Source organism: Lasioglossum baleicum, chromosome 11 (genome assembly GCF_051020765.1).
Source record: "Lasioglossum baleicum chromosome 11, iyLasBale1, whole genome shotgun sequence".
NCBI lineage: Eukaryota > Metazoa > Arthropoda > Insecta > Hymenoptera > Halictidae > Lasioglossum > Lasioglossum baleicum.
Window position 1 is genome coordinate 173,029 of NC_134939.1, and position 23,885 is coordinate 196,913.

At 46.1% G+C, this 23,885-nt stretch overlaps 2 protein-coding genes across 2 annotated transcripts; one reads left to right on the forward strand and one right to left on the reverse strand.

The window, feature by feature from the left end:
- The first annotated feature begins 11,531 nt into the window (after nt 1–11,531).
- LOC143213639 (uncharacterized) lies at nt 11,532–12,377 on the forward strand. The gene has a single exon (XM_076433692.1). It carries the CDS (start codon nt 11,532–11,534, stop codon nt 12,375–12,377), a length of 846 nt encoding a protein of 281 aa, XP_076289807.1.
- A 3,177-nt stretch (nt 12,378–15,554) lies between these two features.
- Nucleotides 15,555–20,037, reverse strand: LOC143213640 (uncharacterized). Its single transcript, XM_076433693.1, has 3 exons — nt 18,783–20,037; nt 17,352–18,713; nt 15,555–17,275 (listed from the first exon to the last, which is right to left on the reverse strand). The coding sequence occupies exons 1-3, from the start codon at nt 20,035–20,037 to the stop codon at nt 15,555–15,557; spliced, it is 4,338 nt and encodes a 1,445-aa protein (XP_076289808.1).
- Between the last annotated feature and the right edge of the window lie 3,848 nt (nt 20,038–23,885).

The following is a 23,885-nucleotide window of genomic DNA, read 5'->3' on the forward strand; positions in this document are numbered from 1 at the left end:
TTTGCGTGTTTTTCAGTTTGTATAATTAACATTTTGAACCAAAAAATCGGGAAAAAATCTCAATTATCAATTTCAATTAAATGCAATTATATGATTAAATTAATGCAAGTAAATGGGAAAAATTGACCGAAAATTGAATGGCGCAACGGCTGTTTAAATAATTCGGAGGACTACCTCGTCCGGCTAGACCCTTCATTCCAAATTGTAATATTCCAATATTTCAGTATCATTTTTAATATTGTTCAAGTACTATTTAAAACTATTAATGAGTTTTAACAACAAAATATTTTAAATGGAAAACTAAATTTTGACAAATAAGATACGATTATAGCAAGCTTGCTATAAATGTCGAAAACTCGAGTCTGGCCAGAGACATTCAATTTTCAGGAAACACTATTCTATGATGACGAACGGAGAAAAGGGAAGTGAAGCTCGAGGGTTTCGGTCGCCGTGGAGTGGAGTGAAACATTGTAACATGATACGGGTCGGGTCGGGTATATCGGTGTAAAATAACAGAATATTTTTTAAGAATTATTATTTTATATTAAAACGTTTGTAGCTCATTGCAACGTCGACCGATTTTGACGAAATTTTCAGAATATGTTTAATTGACACAGATTTACAAAACGTATTTTTTAAATTTTCAATGTCGGCCCATATAAAGATGTTGTAAAATGCAATTTTTAGTAAGTAAGTAAATACGTATTTATTTATTTATTTCCGCCTCGTGGCCCAGAAATTGGACTTGGATTATAATTCTCGAAGCCATTCATCCCTCTATTTATCCATTCATCCGTTCCTCCACCCATCCATCCATATCCCATGCCACATCAAATACCTTATTGTCTATGTTGATCTATCCCAATGTCTCCCCGCTAATCCTGCCTCTCTCTTGATTATCCCTTGTGATTAATTCTTTCCTTTTTTTCTCTATACTCCTAACCCATTCTACAATTTCTCCCACTCTTTTCTCCTGTACTATCTTTTCTATACCTATGTTAATTCTTTCTACCCCTTCACAGTCTTCTGCCAGGTGTTTTAGTTTCCTCAAGTGTCTCTCATTTTTTCTACAATTCCGATCAGTTGCTATTTTTGAAAAAATTATTTTCACATCCTGTACTAGACTAATTGTTCTAGCTTCCCAAAAAGTTCAAATCGTATAGTACAATATTAAAAAAGTTATCATTTTTAGAGCGTCCGAAAATTTTTGCGAGTCACAGTATGTACATATATCGCGCACAGAACACAATTCTTCTTTCTATTAAATCGCATTTCTTAGGTCAAACAATTGCGTTTTGTAATGTATAATAACATGTAATAATAAAGTAAAATGTAATAACGTTAAAAATTACTTAATATACACCCGCGGTAAAATCAATAAGTATAACTTTCCTCCTCACAGCAGAAACGTCGAAAAAATTTTGACAATGATGTCCCACAATAAAAAAATCTGAAAAAATTGACGACACTGCCTGCTGTAGTACTTTATCAAGAAACCAAACAGTAAAAAGCATGTTTTCATATTTTCTAGAAATCTGCATTTTTCCGATTTTTGGGGGGTTTTTCATTGTTTACGACCACAGTTTGCAACCAAAAAATCTGAAAAAATTCTATAAAATGCGTCTTAGGATCCAAAATATGTAACATTTTTTTTAGAATTTTAGAACGTATTTGAGACCGGAAAATTGCGCTCGACTGTGCAACAGGCCTAACGGTCCTGGAGAACCGATTACACTGTCCAACACCAAATTTGTTTTCAATATACTGTTGGGTCCTTCTTATAGAGTTTTTTGCGCTGATTCCGAATCTGTCCTTAATTTTTCTCCTATACGCACAGTTTTTGAAAAACATGGCTTTGAAAAAAAAACATATTTTTCAACTTTAAACAAATATTGTGGTTATTATAAAAGATATTGAATTGTTCTTTACAGCAAAAGATTCTGTAGACTTTCCCGAAAACAGTGATATCCAATATTAATACATTATGATTGTTTAAACATGTTTAAACAATGATTAAAGACGAAGAGACACTACTTTTGCACCAATTTTTGAGGATATTTTTCAATTTATCTCAAAAAATTAGGGTTCAGCGGAAAATCGAACTATACCACGCGATAGAGCAGACTTTTATCTTGAGAAACCACCCTTTCAAGTTTGTAACGTCGACGTTTTTTTCGAACCAGAAAACAAAATAACTTCGCCCGACGTGAGCCACCAGTGGCGCGGCGAGGCGGCCTTCGTCGCCGATTTTCAATTGTTACTTCCAACAATTGCGTCCGTTGCCGGTTGCGGCCCGCGCGTATTCTTATGTTTTCACTTTTGGCCCACTGCAGTCCGCGGGGGTTGCTCATCTCACTGGTTTAAATAAATAAATTTATATATTTTTCTATTTGTGAATTATATTATTCTAATAATTTATTGTGAAAATAATTGTTTAAATAAATAAAAATAAATAACAAATTTGTATAGATTATAAAAATCTATTTATTTTAACAATAAATTATTGAAATAACAATTCAAATAATGAATATGGAAAAAAATTATAAAAATTTATTTATTTAAACAATTATTTTAACAATAAATTATTATTGAGAAATAACAATCCAAATAATTAATATAGAAACAAATTATAAAAATTTATTTATTTAAACAATTATTTTAACAATAAATTATTATTGAAATAACAATTCAAATAATTACTATAGAAACAAATTATAAAAATTTATTTATTTATAAATTGTTTAAATAATAAATATTAGGTCGAACACAATATAGAATACAGAATGACAGAGAACCGAAATCCAGAACCGAAATCCTGAACCGAAATACATAATATCGGTTCTCCAAAATCGTAACCGTAACCGATATAAGCCAGAACTGCCAGCCAGTACCGATATTCTCGTAATAGTTATAAGTGTTATAACATAACATCATTTCGGTTCTTAATAACTATTTCAATCAGAACCGAAAAATAACAGTTTAAACAGTTATTTTCATAACCGTCCCAATCCCTGTCTGTAGCGTAGATTTACCACTATTTTAATATACTATACGATTTGAACTTTTTTTGGAAACTAGAGCAATTAGTTTACTGCAGGATGTGAAAAGAAGTTTATTAAAAAATTGCAATTGATCAGAATTATAGAAAAAATACTAAAAGTTGCGTTTTACAACTTTTTAATGTGGGTCTATCTATACTTAAAATTTAAAAAATACGTTTTATAGATTTGTGTCAATTAAAACATATTCTGAAAATTTCAGGGTAACCCTAAAGTTATTCTTCTAAATTTTCGTAGAAAAAATTGGTTTTCACTTTGGTTTAATTAATAATAACTGTGCCTAAAAATATGAAAAAAATTGGAGACAGTATTGATGACAGTAAGTACTTCATCACATTAAATTAATTTCCAAGATGGTCGCTTTTAAGCTTCGATATAAAATCTGTGTTTCTTCGAAATCTTCCGGCTTTTTTATTTTTTACAACTAGAGTTTGCAACAAAAGCTCGGGAAAAATTAAAATACTTCTATGAATATAATTTATATTATTAGAGATTTGTATATTAGTTACATATTTTATATAAAACAATATAAATTGTATGTCATAATCCTGGCCAATGATGATGTAGGATCTGATCCAGTCTAAAGATGATGTAGGATCTGATCTAGGCTAAAGATGATGTAGGATCTGATCTAGGCTAAAGATGATGTAGGATCTGATCCAGGCTAAAGATGATGTAGGATCTGATCCAGGCTAAAGATGATGTAGGATCTGATCCAAGCTAAAGATGATGTAGGATCTTGTCCATGCTAAAGATGATGTAGGAGCTGATCCAGGCTAAGTACTAGACTAGGGGGCAGCACTATATGGGCACGTCCAAAACCCGGGCGTGAGCACTCTCATATACTCTCTGTATGTAGTATGTAATTTAAATAAAAATATTAATTTTGTCAGTAAAAAGAAAGACTGCTGCTGCTACACACTTGTATAATAGACATTTACTTTAGCGACATCTACCACATAGCACGTCCTACATTAATGCGACCTGGTGTAGGGGCTCTGTTCCCCCACTCCCATGCTACGAGAGTGGGGATCGGCGGAAGCCGTTGGCAACGCCGAGCTCCCGCTCTACTCCCTTGAGCTGCAACACCCGAGCTGGACGGTTGTCCGACAAGCAGCGAGTTTTCTCTCTACGATTACCTTCGTCCCGCGGATTGTCGAACGTAACCTCGACACTGGGTCGAGGCGGCGAGTAGGCGCCGATAGCTAGAAGTCTACTACATTTCTGGGGACTTCAACCTATAATTGGTGACCCCGACGTGATCTATTCATCGGGACGAAGAAGCAGGATTCCTGCATATTCGCTGTTCAGGGTGAGAAAGTGTGCTGCGCAGTTTGCACACCACGTGCAAATCCATGGGTCAACACGTGGCTCATCTGCTGTGAGCGACTCGGAAGCGGGGCAATAAGCATCCGAGCCAAGAAGAGAGTGCTGCATGCACTCGTGCTGAATCAGAGGAGATCCGAGGCCGACATTTTGTCGTAACGGCAAGTCGTCATGGTCTTCCCGTGTACATGGTCTGGATCCGCCATCTTGGCATCCTTCTTCGTGGGAGCGAGACGTTGGGTGACGATCTACTGGATTTTGCGTGAAGCCACCGACACCGGCGCCTTCCTTCGCTGCAGCCGTTCCTCGTCGTCAACGAGGGATTCCTGGTGATTCAAGGAGGCAGACTAGCGACGACGGCGTGGTGCCGGAAGACACGTGGGAATCTCCCAGTGGTCGTGTCCCTCTCGTGCCCAAGTGTGCGACTGTGTTAGTGAAACGCGTTTTGTGCGTGATGTGCTCGCGCACGTGTATAGAAACGATTTGTATGTAACATTTGCGTTAGCGTTACTTGCGTCCGTGATTTCGTTACGCGCGGGTGCCATTTTGTTGCAGGGGCGTAATCTTCGCGCGTTCGAATCGGTCCGCCATATTGCTTCGCGCGTTCAAGACGGTATATCACATTGCTGCGTGCGTGATATTGTGTTGCCCGCCATTTTTTACGCGTGTTAGGTCGGCGACCGTTGTATTAGATCGCGTGACGCGATTCTCGTGTGTAGTTTGAAAGTTCATTTTTGCGTTTCATACACATTAGGGTTCGGCGTTATTCGCGGTGCTAACGGTTAGAGTCTCGCGTTCTGCATTGCAAAGTTCTGTTTTTGTATTGCGCGAGCTCAGGTTTTTTTTTTCTATTCGCGTTTTTGCGTGTTGGCGTTTCCCACGGATCGCGATCTATATTTCAAACAGCTCAGGCTTGAGGGCAAATTCGTAGCTTGGTGTGTGACCTTGTTATTGTAACGCACCCAAGAATCATAGTGTTTATTTTTTTTTTTTTCTCTTTCTCTCGCATTCCTTTTCACCTGAGGCTGTTTGACGAGTGTGTGTCCTTCAGACCAGCTCGTCGTCTTTGTTCGCGCGTGTTTATATACGCGGGAGCGTGGTTTTCGCAGAGGTTAAAGTTGTTGCTCTTTTCTCTCTCGTTTGGTTGAAATTGGTTCAAGATGTCTACCGGTGGCTCTGGGCCGATACCCAGTGGAGGCAGTGGGCCGGCACCTGGGGGAGGCAGTAACTCAAATCATGTGGAGAATTACCGCGTCCCCAAGATGCCCCCATTCTATCATAACGATCCGTCTCTGTGGTTCGCACAAACGGAGGGTACGATGCGTGCAGCCCGCATCACCGCCGAAGCGACCATGGCCGATACCATCATGGCGGCTATAGATTACGATGTCGCGACGTGCGTTAAAGATCTTCTATTATTGTCTCCACGTCCTCCGGATATATTTCAACAGATCAAACGACGCATCATAGCGACGTATGGTCCATCTGCGGAAACCAACCTCCATCGCTTATTAAAGGGACAGGTGTTGTCTGACGGCAAACCTTCCCTGATTCTAAATCGCCTGCGAAACTTAAACGATGGCACCTGCGACGATGCCGTCGTTCGTAGCGTCTTCCTTGACCATCTGCCGGCTGGTCATCGCGCAATCCTTGCGTCAACAGGGTTCACGGATTTAGACAAGTTAGCCGATGTTGCTGACAAAATAGCGGAATCTGCTGGTCCTTCTGACCGTTCTGTCTCGGCAGTGGCTAATCAAGCCTCATTTGCCTGCGAAGCTCCTGTTTCGCAGTCTTCTTTATCCTCCATTGAGAGAGAATTGAAACGTATCTTGGCGGATCTCGCCAAGTTACGTATAGATGTAAATAAATTACAGAGGCAAAGGTCACGCTCAGCAACGCCCGCGCGTCGCGGCCGTTCTAGATCGCGTGATCCTTCGGCAGGGCCAAAGTTGTGCTGGGCTCATAGGAAATATCCGAAGAACCCTACGTCTTGCAAGGCTTGGTGCGATAAATATAACAGTTTCCAAGCGGGAAACTAAAAGAGCCTTCCGTGGCTGAGGCGGGTACAGGGGCTAATTCGAGTACACCCCGTCTCCGTGTGCGCGATCGCACATCAGGAACTTTGTTCCTCATTGATACGGGCGCGGACCTGTCACTGGTTCCGGCCAGTCCGTTGATTCGTGGTAGTCCGTCAGGGTTAAAATTAATTGCGGCGAATAATACGTCGATAGACACATTCGGCGAGTCCTTCACGTCATTAGATCTCGGTCTCCGTCGACCAATCAATTGGAATTTTTGTATTGCCGCGGTGCCACACGCGATTATAGGGGCGGATCTGTTAAAACATTATGGGTTGTTGGTCGATCTTCGTTTAAAGTGACTTGTAGACCCGCAGACAAACGTTTTCGCGGTGGCCTCCTCGCGACATTCTACCTATCATTCAATTGGCACAGTTGTGCCCGAGTCGCGATTCTCAAAAATCCTATTAGATTACCCTGAGGAGCTTCGAAGCTCGCACCATCAAACAAGGCGGATGTCTTCCACCACATTTTGACAACCGGTCCGCCGGTATCGGAGAGACCGCGTCGTCTCAACGCGGAAAAACTGAAGGCCGCGAAAGAAGAGTTCAGGACTTTAATGGATGCGGACATTTGTCGCCCTTCCTCCAGTCCGTGGGCCAGTCCCATTCATATGGTTCTAAAAAAGACGGGACTTGGCGCATTTGTGGGGACTATCGAGGTCTGAACAGGGCCACCATCCCTGACAAGTACCCCACTCCTCACATCCATGATTTCTCTTCAAACTTGTATGGCAAGAAGATCTTTTCATCATTGGATCTTTACAAAGCCTACAATCAAGTCCCTATGGCTCCTGAAGATGTTGAAAAGACGGCGGTGACCACTCCATTTGGGTTATTCGAATTTTTATTCATGACGTTTGGTCTTAAAAATGCCAGCCAGTCGTTTCAACGGTTTCTCAATCGGGTACTAGGGGACCTTGATTTTGTCTTCATTTATATTGATGACATTTTGATTGCATCTAGCTCTGAGGAGGAGCATGAGAATCATATTCGTCTGGTTCTCCAAAGGCTCCAAGAGCATAGTTTACGTATCAACCCGAGCAAATGTGTATTCGGGGTTGAAGAGATAGAGTTTCTCGGATATATGATTAATTCGGACGTGATTAAACCGCTAAAGTCTAAAGTAGAAGCTATACTTCGGTTTCCCGAACCCAAGCGTGTCATGGATTTACGCCAATTTCTGGGTATGACTAACTTCTATAGGAGGAACATTCCTCATGCAGCGCATTTGCAAGCGCCGCTGAATGAGTTCCTTCGGGATTCGAAAAAGAATGACACGAGAGAGATACCTTGGACGGATGTCGCGAGGCAGGCTTTCGCGAAGACAAAGGAAGCCCTTGCAAAGGCAACCTTACTAGTGCATCCGCGGGTAGGGGCAGAGCTCCGAATTGTTTCGGATGCGTCCGATTTTGCAATGGGCGCAGCCCTTGAGCAGCAAGGAAAGAATTCCCTTTGGGAACCCCTTGCGTTTTTCTCTCAAAAGTTTTCTCCGGCGCAAGCCAAATACAGCGCCTACGACAGGGAGTTGACCGCAATCTTTGAGGCCGTTAGGCACTTTCGGCACTTTGTGGAAGGTCGAGATTTCTCGGTCCTTACTGATTACAAGCCGCTAATCTATGCGTTTCAGCAACGACCAGAGAAAGCTTCTCCGAGACAATCTCGCCAGCTATCTTACATAGCACAATTTACGACGACGATTCGGTATATTCCGGGTACGGAAAATGTGGTCGCCGACTCGTTGTCTAGAGTATCAGCTCTCAGACTACCCCTTGAGACCTCGCTCAAGGATATTGCTGAGCAGCAAGCAAATGATGAACAGCTCAAGCTCATTTGCAGTTCTCCAGACTTTCCTCTCAAGCTAAGGAAGTTATTATGGGGTCCGGAGCATGTCGCGATTCAATGCGAGATTTCCGGTGAAGCGATTCGCCCATACATTCCTGGTGCGCTTCGCAGGTCGGTGTTCGACCTATTTCACAACCCCGCCCACCCGGGGGCGAGGGTAATGGATCGTTTGATTCGGCAAAGATATGTCTGGCCAAATATGACCAAGGACATAGCATTGTGGTGCAAGAATTGCATCAAATGCCAACAGTCCAAGGTGACTCGACATTGTCGTCACCTCCCTGAGCATTTTGTTGCTCCTGATGGACGGTTCGATCATGTCCACTTGGACATTATCGGTCCTCTACCGTCATCAGAAGGTTTTTCATATTGTCTAACCCTTATAGATCGCTTTTCGCGATGGGTAGAAGCTGTTCCTTTACGGGACACTAATGCAATGCCAGAGCGTTTTTTGACGTGTGGGTCTCGCGTTATGGCGCGCCCAAGGTGTTAACCACCGACCAGAGGGCTCAGTTCGAGTCGCGCTTGTTCACAGCGTTATTATCGCTGATAGGTTGCGATCGTATTAGGACTTCCCCTTATCATCCCGCATCGAACGGCATGATAGAGCGGTGGCACCGCGTGCTCAAATCTGCGATTATGTGCCATACTGGCAAGGAATGGTCACGTGTGCTTCCCAACGTCTTGTTAGGACTCCGCACGCATGTGCGAGCGGATGTCGATGCATCCCCGGCGGAATTTTTGTTCGGGACAACCCTGCGATTGCCAGGGGAATTCTTCCTATATGAGGATTTTGCGCCAGATCCGAATGTGTTCTTGGAAGAATTTAAGAAATATATGCGCGACGTGCGTCCAGTGACCGTTGTGCACAATAGCAACAGGCGAGCGTTCGTGTTCAAAGATATGCAAACATGCACTCACGTGTTATTACGCCGCATGGCGAAGAGGTCTCTGGAACAACCATATTCCGGCCCTCATAAAATTATAAAGAGAATTAACGAGCGATTATTTAATGTTGATGTCAACGGTGCTGAAAAGACAGTATCAACAGAGCTCTTAAAACCGGCATTCTTTATACCGGATCCTCCGGTTATCGAAGTGCCTGGAAATACAATGTCAATGCCCGATTGTTCAGGTCAGTCTCGTCCACCATTGAGGACGTACTCCAAGAAAACTGTAACTGTGTCAGCAGACACACGGGCAAGACCATGAGGAATGTTTGCAATTAACACACGTGTTGTAAACTCACAGTTGCTAGGTGCGCTCAGCGCACTAGCAAACTGCGATTCTTTTTTTGAGTTTGATAAATTTGCAAGATGCAAGAACAAGCATCTATTTTGTTCCCATAACTGCGGACACGGCGCGTACTGGCGCCGAAGGATTGGAATTCTGTATATAATGTAAATACCGGTATACTACTGTAAATATTCGATATATGTTTGTAAATATTACATTTATTAATAAATTGTGTCGTTCCACTCGGGGGGGAGTGTGTAGGGGCTCTGTTCCCCCACTCCCATGCTACGAGAGTGGGAATCGGCGGAAGCCGTTGGCAACGCCGAGCTCCCGCCAGGGGGGGTAAGCTGCCGTGTTAAAAATCTGACCAGTATTTTAGCGCCGCCTATGAACAAGGGGCGAACTAATGACAGTATATATAGATAAAAAACGGTAGACGGTTGGAAAAAAACTGTTTACCCCAACAGGATTCGAACCTCGGTCTACCGCTTGGCAGTCCAACTCTTTAGCCGATTGGCCCACCGACGATCTTATAAAACCATCGAAAATTTTGGTATATGTATCGCAAAGAATGACTCTCGTATAGCTTCTGGGCGATAGGCATACGCACGCAAAAACTGCAGCGACACCAACGCCGCCTATGAACCGGGGGGGCAACATAGTGGTTGAAATATTTCCATTACAGCTTGCACCCCCTGGCTCCCGCTCTACTCCCTTGAGCTGCAACACCCGAGCTGGACGGTTGTCCGACAAGCAGCGAGTTTTCTCTCTACCATTACCTTCGTCCCGCGGATTGTCGAACGTAACCTCGACACTGGGTCGAGGCGGCGAGTAGGCGCCGATAGCTAGAAGTCTACTACATTTCTGGGGACTTCAACCTATACTGGTGTGGGGACTGGGTTCCCCCACCCCAGGACAGTCGGGAGTGGGATTTCGGCGGTAGCCCGTTGGCACGCCGAGCCTCGCACCAGCTCTCTCTTGCGGTGACTGTCGAGTGGCACGCACGTGTACAGTAAACCAGTGTGCTATTATTTCACCCGGTTTACCCTTATAACCGTCCAGCAACCTGAGCTGAGTTCCCCCAGGTAGTAGGCCTGAGGAATACTCTCTTCCGATACAAACCAAGCAATACTAAAACCTACATTGGTGACCCCGACTCGGGTTATTGGAAAAAGGACGGTTGCCTCGTGGTAACGAGACCGCCATCTTGGCGAGATTGCCTCGTGCTATTTCACGAGGAATACGTGCAGTTTCATCGGACGGCGATCCGTACCATCGCCACCGGGGATAAGCAGCCAAGCCGGCTGTCCGGAGGTGAGGAGAATTTCGGTGTTTCTGAAGCCGAATTTTTCGTGATCGTCCTACGCTGTCGGGACGGTCCCGCCACGTGGCTGTTGCTGTTCCGATTGGAGAGGAAGGACGTCCGCTGAGGGTTTTGCGTGAAGCCACCGTCACCGGCGCCTTTCGTCGTTCCTGCTGAACCGGTGGCGTCAACACCGAGCTGGAGAGTGGCGAGAACGCCGTGCATTTCTCCTGGCCTGGTCCCCAGGGAAATACTACGTTGCAGCACGAGGTCTTCGTTCATCGCCACCGGTGCTCCTATGTGCTCGTGTGTGCATAAGTGCGCGTTCGTGCAGTTCTTCCAGTTCCGAGAGAGACGGTTATGTGCGCGTTTGCGTTAAAACTGCGTGCGGTCTTTTGTAGCTCGCTGAAACATTAATAATGCGTAGGTTCTAGGCGCCGCCCGCCATCTTGTTCGTGTGCGATCCTTTGTTCGTCGGCGCGATCTTCTATACGACGTCCGCCATTTTGTCCATGCGCGATTTTTTACTCATCGACGTGTCGGATACAATTGCGTCACTCGCTATTTAGTTTTCGCGCCGTGTTCTAGCTTGTGCGACGCGATAGCGTGCTTTTAACATTGATCTTTCGATTTATTCGGCCAGCGCTAGGTTGTAAATTCTTCGTGTTATTGCGCGCGATCCACAATGGCGGACGGAGACGGCAACGCGGGCGCCGGAGGGAGCGGTAGCCCTGACTCGGGTGCGAGCCACGTGGAGAGCTATCGCATCCCCAAGATGCCTCCTTTTTATCGCAATGACCCGGCTCTCTGGTTCGGGCAAACTGAAGGGACAATGCGTGCGGCGCGAATTACTTCGGAAGCCACTATGGCCGATTCGGTCCTCGGCGCCATCGACTATGATATTGCGTCGTGTGTTAAGGACCTTATACTCCTTGATCCTCGTCCCCCGGACATTTATTCACGGATTAAAAGACGCATTATTGCGACGTACGGCCCGTCACCGGAGACGAACCTTCGCAAACTGTTGAAAGGGCAGGTGCTGTCCGATGGCAAGCCCTCCCTTGTATTGAACCGGTTGCGTAATTTGAATGACGGTACCTGCGATGACGCGGTCATTCGATCCGTGTTCCTTGACCATTTATCCCCGGGTCATCGTGAAATTCTCGCGGCTACCGGGTTTACCGATGTAGAAAAGCTTGCGATAATTGCAGATAAGATCGCTGAGGCCTCTGGCCAGCCAGATGCAAATATCTCCGCGGTTTCGCACCAGGCTCCGCGAACGTCGGCCGAGTTTAACATAGAAGCTGAATTAAAATGCATCTCGGCGAATCTCGCCAAACTGCGCACAGACGTTGATTTTTTGAAGCGACGACGTTCTCGGACTAATACGCCTGCACGACGCGGTCGGTCCAAATCTCGGGATCCTCCTACAGGCCCGAGGTTGTGCCACGCGCACAAAAAGTATCCGCAGAATCCCACGTCTTGCAAGGCGTGGTGCGATAAATTCGGATCCTTTAAACCGGGAAACTAGACAAGCCTTCCGTATCTGAGGCGGGATCGGAGGGTTGTAACGCCAATGCCCGTCTCCACGTGCGCGATCGTGCGACAGGAACAAGGTTCCTTATCGATACTGGTGCGGATCTCTCCTTGGTCCCAGCCAGTCCGTTGATTCGTGGGAAACCCTCAGGTTTCAAGTTAATTGCGGCGAATAATACAACGATCGACACCTTTGGTGAATCGTTTCGGTCGTTGGATCTCGGCTTGCGGCGTCCGATCAATTGGAATTTTTGTATTGCAGCGGTGCCACACGCGATCATAGGGGCGGATTTATTAAAGCATTACGGATTGCTAGTGGATCTCCGCTTGAAACGGTTGGTAGATTCAAGCACAAATATTTATGCGATTGCGTCCTCTCTCTCGGTAGCTCATCAGAGCATCGGCATGGTGATGCCTGGGTCGCGTTTTGCCAAGATCCTCACGGAATTCCCGGAGGTAGTCGGAGCTTCTGAGCTCAGACCAACTAAATCAGCTGATGTGTTTCACCACATCCTAACCACTGGTCCTCCGGTGTCGGAGAGGCCTCGCCGCCTCAATTCTGAAAAATTGAAGGCAGCCAAAGACGAATTCAAGTCACTCATGGAAGCGGGCATTTGTCGCCCGTCTTCCAGTCCTTGGGCCAGTCCCATCCATATGGTTTTGAAAAAGGATGGTACTTGGCGCATATGTGGGGACTATAGAGGGTTAAACCGAATTACTATCCCGGATAAATACCCAACCCCCCACATTCACGATTTCTCAGCCAACTTGTTTGGCAAGACGATCTTCTCGTCATTAGATCTGTTTAAAGCTTACAACCAGATCCCCATGGCTCCGGAAGATATCGAAAGAAAAAACAGCAGTAACAACGCCTTTCGGGCTTTTCGAGTTCAAATTCATGACTTTCGGATTAAAGAACGCGAGTCAATCCTTTCAAAGATTCTTGAACAGAGTTCTCGGAGATCTCGACTTCGTCTTCACATATATTGACGATATTCTTATTGCGTCACGCTCTGAAGAGGAGCATAAGGAACATCTTCGTTTGGTCCTCCAGCGGCTCCAAGAGCATCACTTGCATATCAACCCAAGCAAGTGTGTGTTCGGCGTCGCCGAAATTGAGTTCCTCGGCTATGCCATTAACTCGGCCGGTTTCAGACCGTTAGAATCTAAGGTCGAGGCCATTTTGAAATTCCCTGAACCTAAACGGGTCATGGATCTTCGCCAATTTTTAGGCATGACGAATTTTTACCGTCGAAATATTCCCCGTGCGGCGCACCTTCAAGCGCCTTTGAATGAGTTCCTTCGCGACTCGAAGAAGAAGGACACGAGGGAAATCCCCTGGACGGAAGAGTCCAGGAAAGCTTTTGCACTGACCAAGGAAGCCCTTGCCAAGGCGACTTTATTGGTGCACCCTCGAGCTGGTGCTAAGCTCAGAATAGTATCTGATGCGTCCGATTTCGCAATGGGTGCAGCCTTAGAACAATTGAAGGAAAGTTCCCTTTGGGAACCCCTGGCATTTTTCTCCCAGAAATTCTCACCGGCGCAAGCCAAATACAGTGCTTATGATAGAGAGTTGACGGCTATCTTTGAAGCCGTAAGGCATTTTAGGCATTTCGTGGAAGGTCGTGAGTTTTCCATTATCACCGACCACAAGCCTCTAGTGTACGCATTTCTTCAGCGCCCGGAGAAAGCATCTCCGCGGCAGACTCGCCAGTTGTCGTACATCAGCCAGTTTTCAACGACGATTTTGTATATTCCGGGTCCGGAAAACGTCGTCGCTGACTTGTTTTGTCGCGACCGTCGTGTCCGCGAGTCTATCGTTTGGTTGTCCGCCGAATTAACTTTGGACAACTATTTCAATTTATCGGATCGGATTGGATGGAATGAAGGAAATGTAAAAAATGAAAGAATTGCGTTTCGTCCTAGACTTGCCGGAGGACTCGTCAGTAAGGCTGTGCCGACAAGTCTTGCCTTATACGCGCGCAGATCAAACCGTGTTGATCTGTATTACTTCGCTTGCACGATATCGGTAGCAAGAAGTGTAACGCTCGTACGCGTGCAGATCAAACCGTGTTGATCTGTATTACTTCGCTTGCACGATATCGGTAGCAAGAAGTGTAACGCTCGGTTGGGTGGTTAGTGTCACTCGTTCGAAGGATCGTAACGAACTGAGAGTGAACTCGACTTCCATACAACACGAGTTTTTTGAGAAGCGCCTCGTGGATGAGAGGTTGGCTTTGGAGTAGGGAAAAGAATGAATCGTCTTTTGTTCTAATGGTAAGCAACCTGGTTGGTGCTGTCGATCTTTCGCTTCCAATCAGGACATCGATCACTCTTTACACTTTCTTTCGATTGGTCGATTGGAAAGAAGAGTAGGAGTATGCCCGAGTTGGAGAACGAGAGGTTTTCGATTGTTTATGAACATGCAGCATTTCCATGTGACGGGCCTGCGAGGGCAATGCCATCTCTTGGTTTACGAGAGCAGCAGTGCAGATGAACCGTATACATGCGAATTGTTTACTGTCCGAAATATACGTACACAAATCTTCGATATTAAGAATTGTGTATGGGTCGGCCGATGCACCCTTGGAAGCATGTTGTAAGAATTTAATGGTGTCCCTTTACCGTAGATTTACGAGCTAGCGCGCATCCTTGAAACAAGATGGTCGAGGGTGAACGTGGATACTTGACCGAGATTAACGAACGCGAGGACTCTTTAGACTTTAGACTGTAGATATTTTATGACTGTGCATACAATCGACCCATATCGCGATTGGGTTGTTCCGAAGGTTGCAATACCTGAAGCGAATGCTGACTGTTTTTGGTCAGTTACGGTATATCAAATTATTTAATCTCTAACGGTTTCCTGGGCACGACAATGTTGCAGAACATTCGAGAATCGACTCTCCGTGTCTCTGATGTTTGGGGGGACGAGCGATTGCTAAAAACAAATACCGATCTTGCATCGTCGTGTCGCTGTTATAAGGAAAAACATTGTAAAGGGGGGCTCGATCGTAATGTATTTTCGAGGGAAGACCCGTTAATAAATCGTTCGTTAGAAATCGAATATTTGCGAGGGACAACGATTCTTGAGACGGAACATGCTCCCCCTCGTTGATCGATTCGATCGATCAAATGTAATATGATATGAAGATAAGATGGACTCACATGACTACGTTGAGATAGCGGCACCGATTGGTCGTGCACTATCAGTTATGGGAAGAGGTGCTAATCTCTTGACATTTCGTTTGTACGTGCCGTTGATGGTACGAACGGTCACAGCACGCGTGACGCCGTCTGTTCCTGGGTGCACCTTCTGTATATGTTGCCAGGTGGACAAGCGATTTGACGGCGTTTCGCTGAAATCAGTCTCGGCAATGCACGTTAAGGAATCACCGATCAGGAAATGGCCAGGTGTTAAAGCGGAAATATCGTTCGGGTCTGACGAGAGTGGAGTCAGAGGACGCGAATTTAAAATAGCTTCGACCTCGATAACGAACGTATTGAATTGTTCATACGTGAACAATTCCTCGCCGACGACTCGCTTGACGTGATGCTTGAATGATTTTACGGCTGCTTCCCACAACCCGCCAAAATGTGGGGATAACGCAGGCATAAAGTGCCACGATATTGCCTTGGAGTTGAGGAAGTGGTTGAACTTCTCGTCCTTTGACAATGTTTGCTGAAGTTCCATCAGCTCGTGGTTGGCACCAACAAAATTTGTGCCGTTGTCCGAATATAGGTTTTTGCAAATACCTCTTCGTGCAATAAATCTTTTAAGCGCTGCCACAAAGGCTTCTGTGGTGAGATCGCCGACTATTTCTAAATGAACGGCCTTCGTCGCGAAGCAGACGAAGATGGCTACATATATTTTGACTCGAACTCTGTTTCGAAATTGCCGCTCCTTTATGTAGAATGGACCGCAATAATCAATTCCACTATTAACGAATGGGCGTCCTTCGGTGACACGGGCAGCAGGTAAATTACCCATGATATATTCAACTGTGGGAGGTTTTATACGGAAACATCTAATACAATGTCGCACTATTTGGCGCGTAGTGTTCTTTCCGTCGATTGGCCAGTATGATAATCGCACGTCGTATAAAGTCGCAGTGATTCCAGCATGATGATTCCGTTGATGTGAATCGCGAATTATGAGTTTAGTAATGTGATGACTTCGAGGTAGAAGTATCGGATGCCGTTGTTCGAACGGTAGCGTGGAATTTTGCAGTCGACCTCCTACGCGCAATATTCCCTGTTCGTCGAGGAATGGAGTTAGCGGTTGTAATTTGCTCGTGTTAGATAGATGACCAGTTTTCAAATCATGTATATCACGAGCGAAAGTGACGGATTGAAGTAATTTTATGATTTGTCTGTTCGCGTGCTGTATCTCTTCAATGGACAATGGCCCGATAGTCCGACGACTCGTTCGGAAACGTAAACAATAAGCGACGATTCGCCTGAGTTTTTGAATACACGAGTATCGCTGAAGGATTTCGTCGGTTTGGATTATCGACCCGACCAAACATGTAACCGTTCGTACTTCCGGTAGCTCATCGCATATGGTGAATCTTGCGGATGGCCACTTCGCTTGTTCCTGAGCAAGCCATTCGGGACCATACCGCCAGAGACGATTGTTGTTAAATTCTGCTGTGGTCATTCCTCGCGAAATGAGATCAGCTGGGTTGTCTGCGGAACGTACATATCGCCACGACTGTATTTCTGTTTTTCGTTGGATGAATGTCTTCAAGGTAGAAGGTTGCTTGCGCAACCAACTTAAAACTATCGTCGAATCGGTCCAGAATACTGATTTATCGATGTTGTGAGTCAACGCACTCCGCACGGTTTGCGATAGCGTGGCTAGCAAGGCGGCGCCGCACAACTCTAAACGAGCTAGGGTTATTTGACTGAGGGGTGCGACACGTGATTTGGCGTTGTAATGATCGCGCTTCTGTGATTGAATCGGTACCGGTCAATAGATCGTCGACATATAAATCTTGTTTGATACGTGCTGCGGCTTCCGGGAAATCGCGTTCTTCGTCGTTTGCTAATTGATGTAAACATCGGATGGCTAGATATGGTGCTGGAGCGAGTCCGAACGTAACGGTTGTCAATTCGTAGGTTTTGATGTCCTCGTTCGGGTCTCGCCATAGTATTCTTTGAAAAGCGCGGTCTTCGGGTCGAACTAGAAATTGGCGATACATTTTCTCGATATCGGCCGTTATCACGTATGCGTGCATTCTGAATCTTAATAAGAGTGAAAAAATATCATCTTGTAGAGTGGGACCGATTCGGAGTGTATCATTTAAGGATATGTTCGTATTTGTCTTAGCGGAACCGTCGAAAACTATGCGGATTTTTGTGGTTGAGCTCGTTGGTTTGAAGACGGCATGATGCGGCAGATAAAATCCGGGCGTTTGAATGGTTGTGACTTGCTTCATGTGTCCGAGGACGCGGTATTCGTCTATTACTTCTGTGTATTTTTTTTTAAATTCTGGATCGCGTTCCAGTTTTCGTTCGAGGGCTAAGAACCGATTCAGAGCGCGTGAACGAGACTCCCCGAGTTGGGTTTGCTTTTCGTTGAAAGGTAACGCTACCATATACCGACCGGAATCATCGCGCGTTACGGTGGCCGCGAAATGATTCTCGCAGGCTCGATCCTCGATTGACCGAACTCGCTCGATAGTTCCTTCTTCTATTTCCCAGAACTTCCCTAAATCGAACTGTACGTTTTGGGTAAATGTCTTGCGGCTCGATCGCGACGCTGAAAGGAGATCGCCTCCTATAATCCATCCGAACTGAGTTTTTTGGAGTATGAGATCAACGTTGTTTCGATTTGACAAATTGATTTGTCCGATACTAAGACAGGATAATGTAGGCCCAGTGCCGAGTAGCATATCGATTTTTCCCGGACGATGGAATTCGGGATCGGCTAGACGGAGATTAGTCGGTATACGAATGTCTGTTCTGTCGATCTGATTATCGGGTAATGTTTCTGCTATGCGTGGGATGATGCAAAATGTTAACGTCCTCTGATAATTTGTCAATCTCGATTTTATCGTGGCGGTCATGAGATTGCTAGTAGTCGTGTTGAGTTGGTTCAACGCTTCGATGACGGCGGTTTGTCGAGTAGTTGGTAGTTGTAACCGGTTCGCTAGCTCATCTGTGATAAGATTCGCGTTGGAACAGGTGTCAACCAACGTGCGACACGGAATCAGGTTTCGATCGCGATCCAAAACGTGAATGATCGCGGTTGTTAATAGACCGTTTGTTGTTTTGTTCGACAAAAACGAGTGATTGTTAGACAAGAGCCGGTTCGCGTTTTCGGAGACTAGTCATGTTTCTTTGTCAGGAATCGTCGGTCTCTGTTCTCTATGCAATCTGGTATTGTGTCTCTTACCACAAATGCGACACCGACCCTTTATGCATTTGTCAAGAGTGTGACCTGCTAGTAAACAATTCGAGCATAGATTTGCTGCCGTAGTCGCTGCCCATCGTTCATCGATGGTCATGTTCCCAAATGTAGGACACGCAAATAATTTGTGTGTCGAAGAATTGCAGATCTGGCATGCTTGAACGTTGGTTGTCGTTGTGAATGTTCGTTTATTCGGTCTCGGAGACGCCGATGTTCCTTTCGATATTGTCGCGAACGTTCGTTTCGGGGCTCGCGGTCGAAGATTTGCCGACGGTCGACTAATTTCTGGCAACGCTTTCCTGTATTGTTTCGTATTTGCCGGTGCGGCGCGAAAATTGCCTTGATGTGAAGCATTGCGAAGATGTTTGAACATGTCTGATGCGAGAGGCATGCCGGTATCTACAAGGGTTTGTTCCCAATTTCTGCGCGTTTCGTCGTCCATCCGATTGATAGCGATAACCGTGATTAGATCGCTCGCGATGTTTTCCCAGGATCTACCGAGCGATTGCAACGAGCGGATGTGCGATTGCATATAATTTATCAGGTTATTTATTTCGGCTGGTGAACCGTTGAGCATAGCAGGTGTCTCGAGTAACAATGTGGTATGACGTAGAATGAGCGCGCGTTGATTGTCGTACGTTTCTAATAATTGAGCCCACGCGGCCTTATAATTCTCCTCGCTCATTGTGAACGATTCAATGGCCTCTTCGGCTTGTTCTGTTACCGATAGCCTGAGATAATTGAAACGTTGGATATCGGTGAGTCCTTGGTGACCCTGGATCAAGCTCAAGAATGCGTCCTTGAAAGGCAACCATTTCTCGAGCCGTCCATCGAAACGCGGAAGACGAATTTTGGGTAAATGCACCCCGGTGATGCTGGTAGATGTGGATGGAGCTGGTGAATCAATCGCGGTTCTAGTCGATTGGCTCTGTGCCGTCGGCGATTCATCGAGTATTTGTATCGCGGTGGCTAGCGCATTGTAATACGAATCTCTCACGGCCTTTCGTTCAATTTGTAACTGTTCGAAGTTTTCATGATGACCTAGCTCGTCTTGGGCGTCGTTGAACGCGTCGAATTGTTTCCTGAGTTGTTCTACCCGTTCTCGAAGTATTGTACGCGCGGTCGCGGACTCTTGATATTTCGATAATTCGTTAGAAAAGTCTGTTAGATCCGACTTGAAAACGCGTTGTTTAACCTTGAGGGCGTTAATACGCTGGCTTAACTTGCTCGTGTTTGCCATTTTACGAATGTCTCGATGGGGGTGGCCAATAAACGATCCTGATCGGAAAATTCAAAAACGTGCCTACCTTGAGCTGATACGGTTGATTGCTATCGCTGGCGGTTGCTCAACGTTGTCGGCTGATCGTGGCTGCTCTCTGCGTAAGCTGGTCAACGTTGTCGGTTGATCGTGGACGCAATTCTCTCAATGATTGATGATTTCCACCTTGAATTGTCCTTGCACTCACTGTACACTCACAAGGTCACCGATCCGGCTCGAAGGACCAAAATGTTTTGTCGCGACCGTCGTGTCCGCGAGTCTATCGTTTGGTTGTCCGCCGAATTAACTTTGGACAACTATTTCAATTTATCGGATCGGATTGGATGGAATGAAGGAAATGTAAAAAATGAAAGAATTGCGTTTCGTCCTAGACTTGCCGGAGGACTCGTCAGTAAGGCTGTGCCGACAAGTCTTGCCTTATACGCGCGCAGATCAAACCGTGTTGATCTGTATTACTTCGCTTGCACGATATCGGTAGCAAGAAGTGTAACGCTCGTACGCGTGCAGATCAAACCGTGTTGATCTGTATTACTTCGCTTGCACGATATCGGTAGCAAGAAGTGTAACGCTCGGTTGGGTGGTTAGTGTCACTCGTTCGAAGGATCGTAACGAACTGAGAGTGAACTCGACTTCCATACAACACGAGTTTTTTGAGAAGCGCCTCGTGGATGAGAGGTTGGCTTTGGAGTAGGGAAAAGAATGAATCGTCTTTTGTTCTAATGGTAAGCAACCTGGTTGGTGCTGTCGATCTTTCGCTTCCAATCAGGACATCGATCACTCTTTACACTTTCTTTCGATTGGTCGATTGGAAAGAAGAGTAGGAGTATGCCCGAGTTGGAGAACGAGAGGTTTTCGATTGTTTATGAACATGCAGCATTTCCATGTGACGGGCCTGCGAGGGCAATGCCATCTCTTGGTTTACGAGAGCAGCAGTGCAGATGAACCGTATACATGCGAATTGTTTACTGTCCGAAATATACGTACACAAATCTTCGATATTAAGAATTGTGTATGGGTCGGCCGATGCACCCTTGGAAGCATGTTGTAAGAATTTAATGGTGTCCCTTTACCGTAGATTTACGAGCTAGCGCGCATCCTTGAAACAAGATGGTCGAGGGTGAACGTGGATACTTGACCGAGATTAACGAACGCGAGGACTCTTTAGACTTTAGACTGTAGATATTTTATGACTGTGCATACAATCGACCCATATCGCGATTGGGTTGTTCCGAAGGTTGCAATACCTGAAGCGAATGCTGACTGTTTTTGGTCAGTTACGGTATATCAAATTATTTAATCTCTAACGGTTTCCTGGGCACGACAATGTTGCAGAACATTCGAGAATCGACTCTCCGTGTCTCTGATGTTTGGGGGGACGAGCGATTGCTAAAAACAAATACCGATCTTGCATCGTCGTGTCGCTGTTATAAGGAAAAACATTGTAAAGGGGGGCTCGATCGTAATGTATTTTCGAGGGAAGATCCGTTAATAAATCGTTCGTTAGAAATCGAATATTTGCGAGGGACAACGATTCTTGAGACGGAACAGACTCGTTATCAAGAGTCAGCGCTCTCAGGCTACCACTCGAAATCAGTCTCGAGGACATTGCAGAGCTCCAGGCTACTGATGAGCAGTTAAAACTCATTGAGAACTCTCCGGACTTTCCTTTAAAGTTAAAAAAGTTGTTGTGGGGTCCGGAACACGTCGCAGTCTTCTGCGAAATTTCAAACGAGGCTATTCGCCCGTATATTCCGAGCGCTCTTCGAAAGCGCGTGTTTGATTTGTTTCATAATCCCGCCCATCCTGGGGCGAAGGTGTCGGATCGTCTGATCCGGCAACGTTACGTGTGGCCGAACATGACAAAGGATGTGGCAAAATGGTGTAAGAATTGCATCCCCTGCCAACAGTCCAAAGTGTCACGGCATTGTCGTCATATTCCAGAGCACTTCGCTGCTCCCGATGGACGGTTCGATCATGTCCACTTGGACATTATCGGTCCTTTACCGTCATCGGAAGGTTTCACTTATTGTGCTACGTTTATAGATCGTTTCTCGCGTTGGGTAGAAGCGGTGCCCATGAGGGACTGCGAAGCAATGAGCGTTGCAAGGGCACTGTTCGGGGCATGGGTCTCGCGGTACGGTGCGCCCAAGGTGCTGACTACAGATCAGGGGGCGCAATTTGAGTCGCGATTATTCACTGCGTTGTTAACGCTGATAGGTTGCGATCGCGTAAGGACTACTCCGTACCATCCCGCGTCCAACGGGATGATCGAGCGGTGGCACCGCGTGCTAAAAGCGGCAATAATGTGTCACACTCGCCATGAGTGGACACGCTTTCTGCCTACGATATTGTTAGGACTGCGCACGCATGTGCGTGCAGACGTCGGTGCATCTCCAGCGGAATTTTTGTTCGGAACAACCTTGCGATTGCCGGGAGAATTCTTTTTGTATGCGAATGATGCTCCTGACCCCAACGTCTTCCTCGAAGAATTCAAGAAGTGCATGCGAGAGGTGCGTCCTATGCCCGTCGTGCATAATTGTAGGACGCGAGCATTTATGTTCAAGGACTTACAGTCCTGTACCCATGTATTTCTACGACGTATGGCTAAAAAGGCTCTCGAACAGCCGTATACCGGTCCGCACAAAATTGTAAATCGGGTCACAGACCACGTTTACGTGATTAATGTCGATGGCGAGGAGCGTACGGTCTCCACTGAACTGCTGAAACCAGCATTTTTTGTGCCAGATACTTTAGATACGGGAACGCCTAGCAACCCCGTTATGCCTGGCAACTCTAGTTTGCCTGGCCCGTCAGGTCTGTCTCAACCTGCGTTAAGAACATATGCGCGAAAAACGGTACGGCTACAGCCGAACCCGCGCCTACAAAAGTAACGCACTTAACTATGCGTTTTGCGCTACGTGATTATACGCGTTTATGTATGCTGTGGGATGCACACCAACACTCAATTGCGTTATAATATTTCAGTTGCGCTATGTGCACTCCGTTCAATCTGACTTTGTCAGAGGACACGTCTGTGTGTCTCCCTGTATATAGTGTATATATTTTTTGTCTTTTTGTAATTATTAATAAAATTTTCGTTCCACTCGGGGGGGAGACTGTGGGGACTGGGTTCCCCCACCCCAGGACAGTCGGGAGTGGGGTTTCGGCGGTAGCCCGTTGGCACGCCGAGCCTCGCACCAGCTCTCTCTTGCGGTGACTGTCGAGTGGCACGCACGTGTACAGTAAACCAGTGTGCTATTATTTCACCCGGTTTACCCTTATAACCGTCCAGCAACCTGAGCTGAGTTCCCCCAGGTAGTAGGCCTGAGGAATACTCTCTTCCGATACAAACCAAGCAATACTAAAACCTACACTGGCGCGACCGTGTTGCCCTCTTACGGCGAGGCAAAATCGAGCCCCGTTCTCCGTGCAGTGGCGCGGCAGCAGGGATCCAAAACGCGACATAGCTGCGGCGCAGTACAGCTGCAGAACGGAGCAGTTGGTTGTCTGGGCAGTTGCGCACAATACGAATGCCCACATGCACATTGCGCACATATCTTTTGGACACAGCATGATTGGGCACAAGCAGTGATGCCAGAGCTGTGGTACTGTGGTACTAAACCATACCCCCACCATAGCCTACTATTGTCCCTCCGTCGTTTTCCAACGCGCCCGCGCGCTACACTCACCAGCGTATCACTCTACTGTATCCGTAGAGGTACGCTGGTGAGTGTAGCGCGCGGGCGCGTTGGAAAACAACGTAGGGACAATAGTAGGCTATGGTGGGGGTATGGTTTAGTACCACAGTA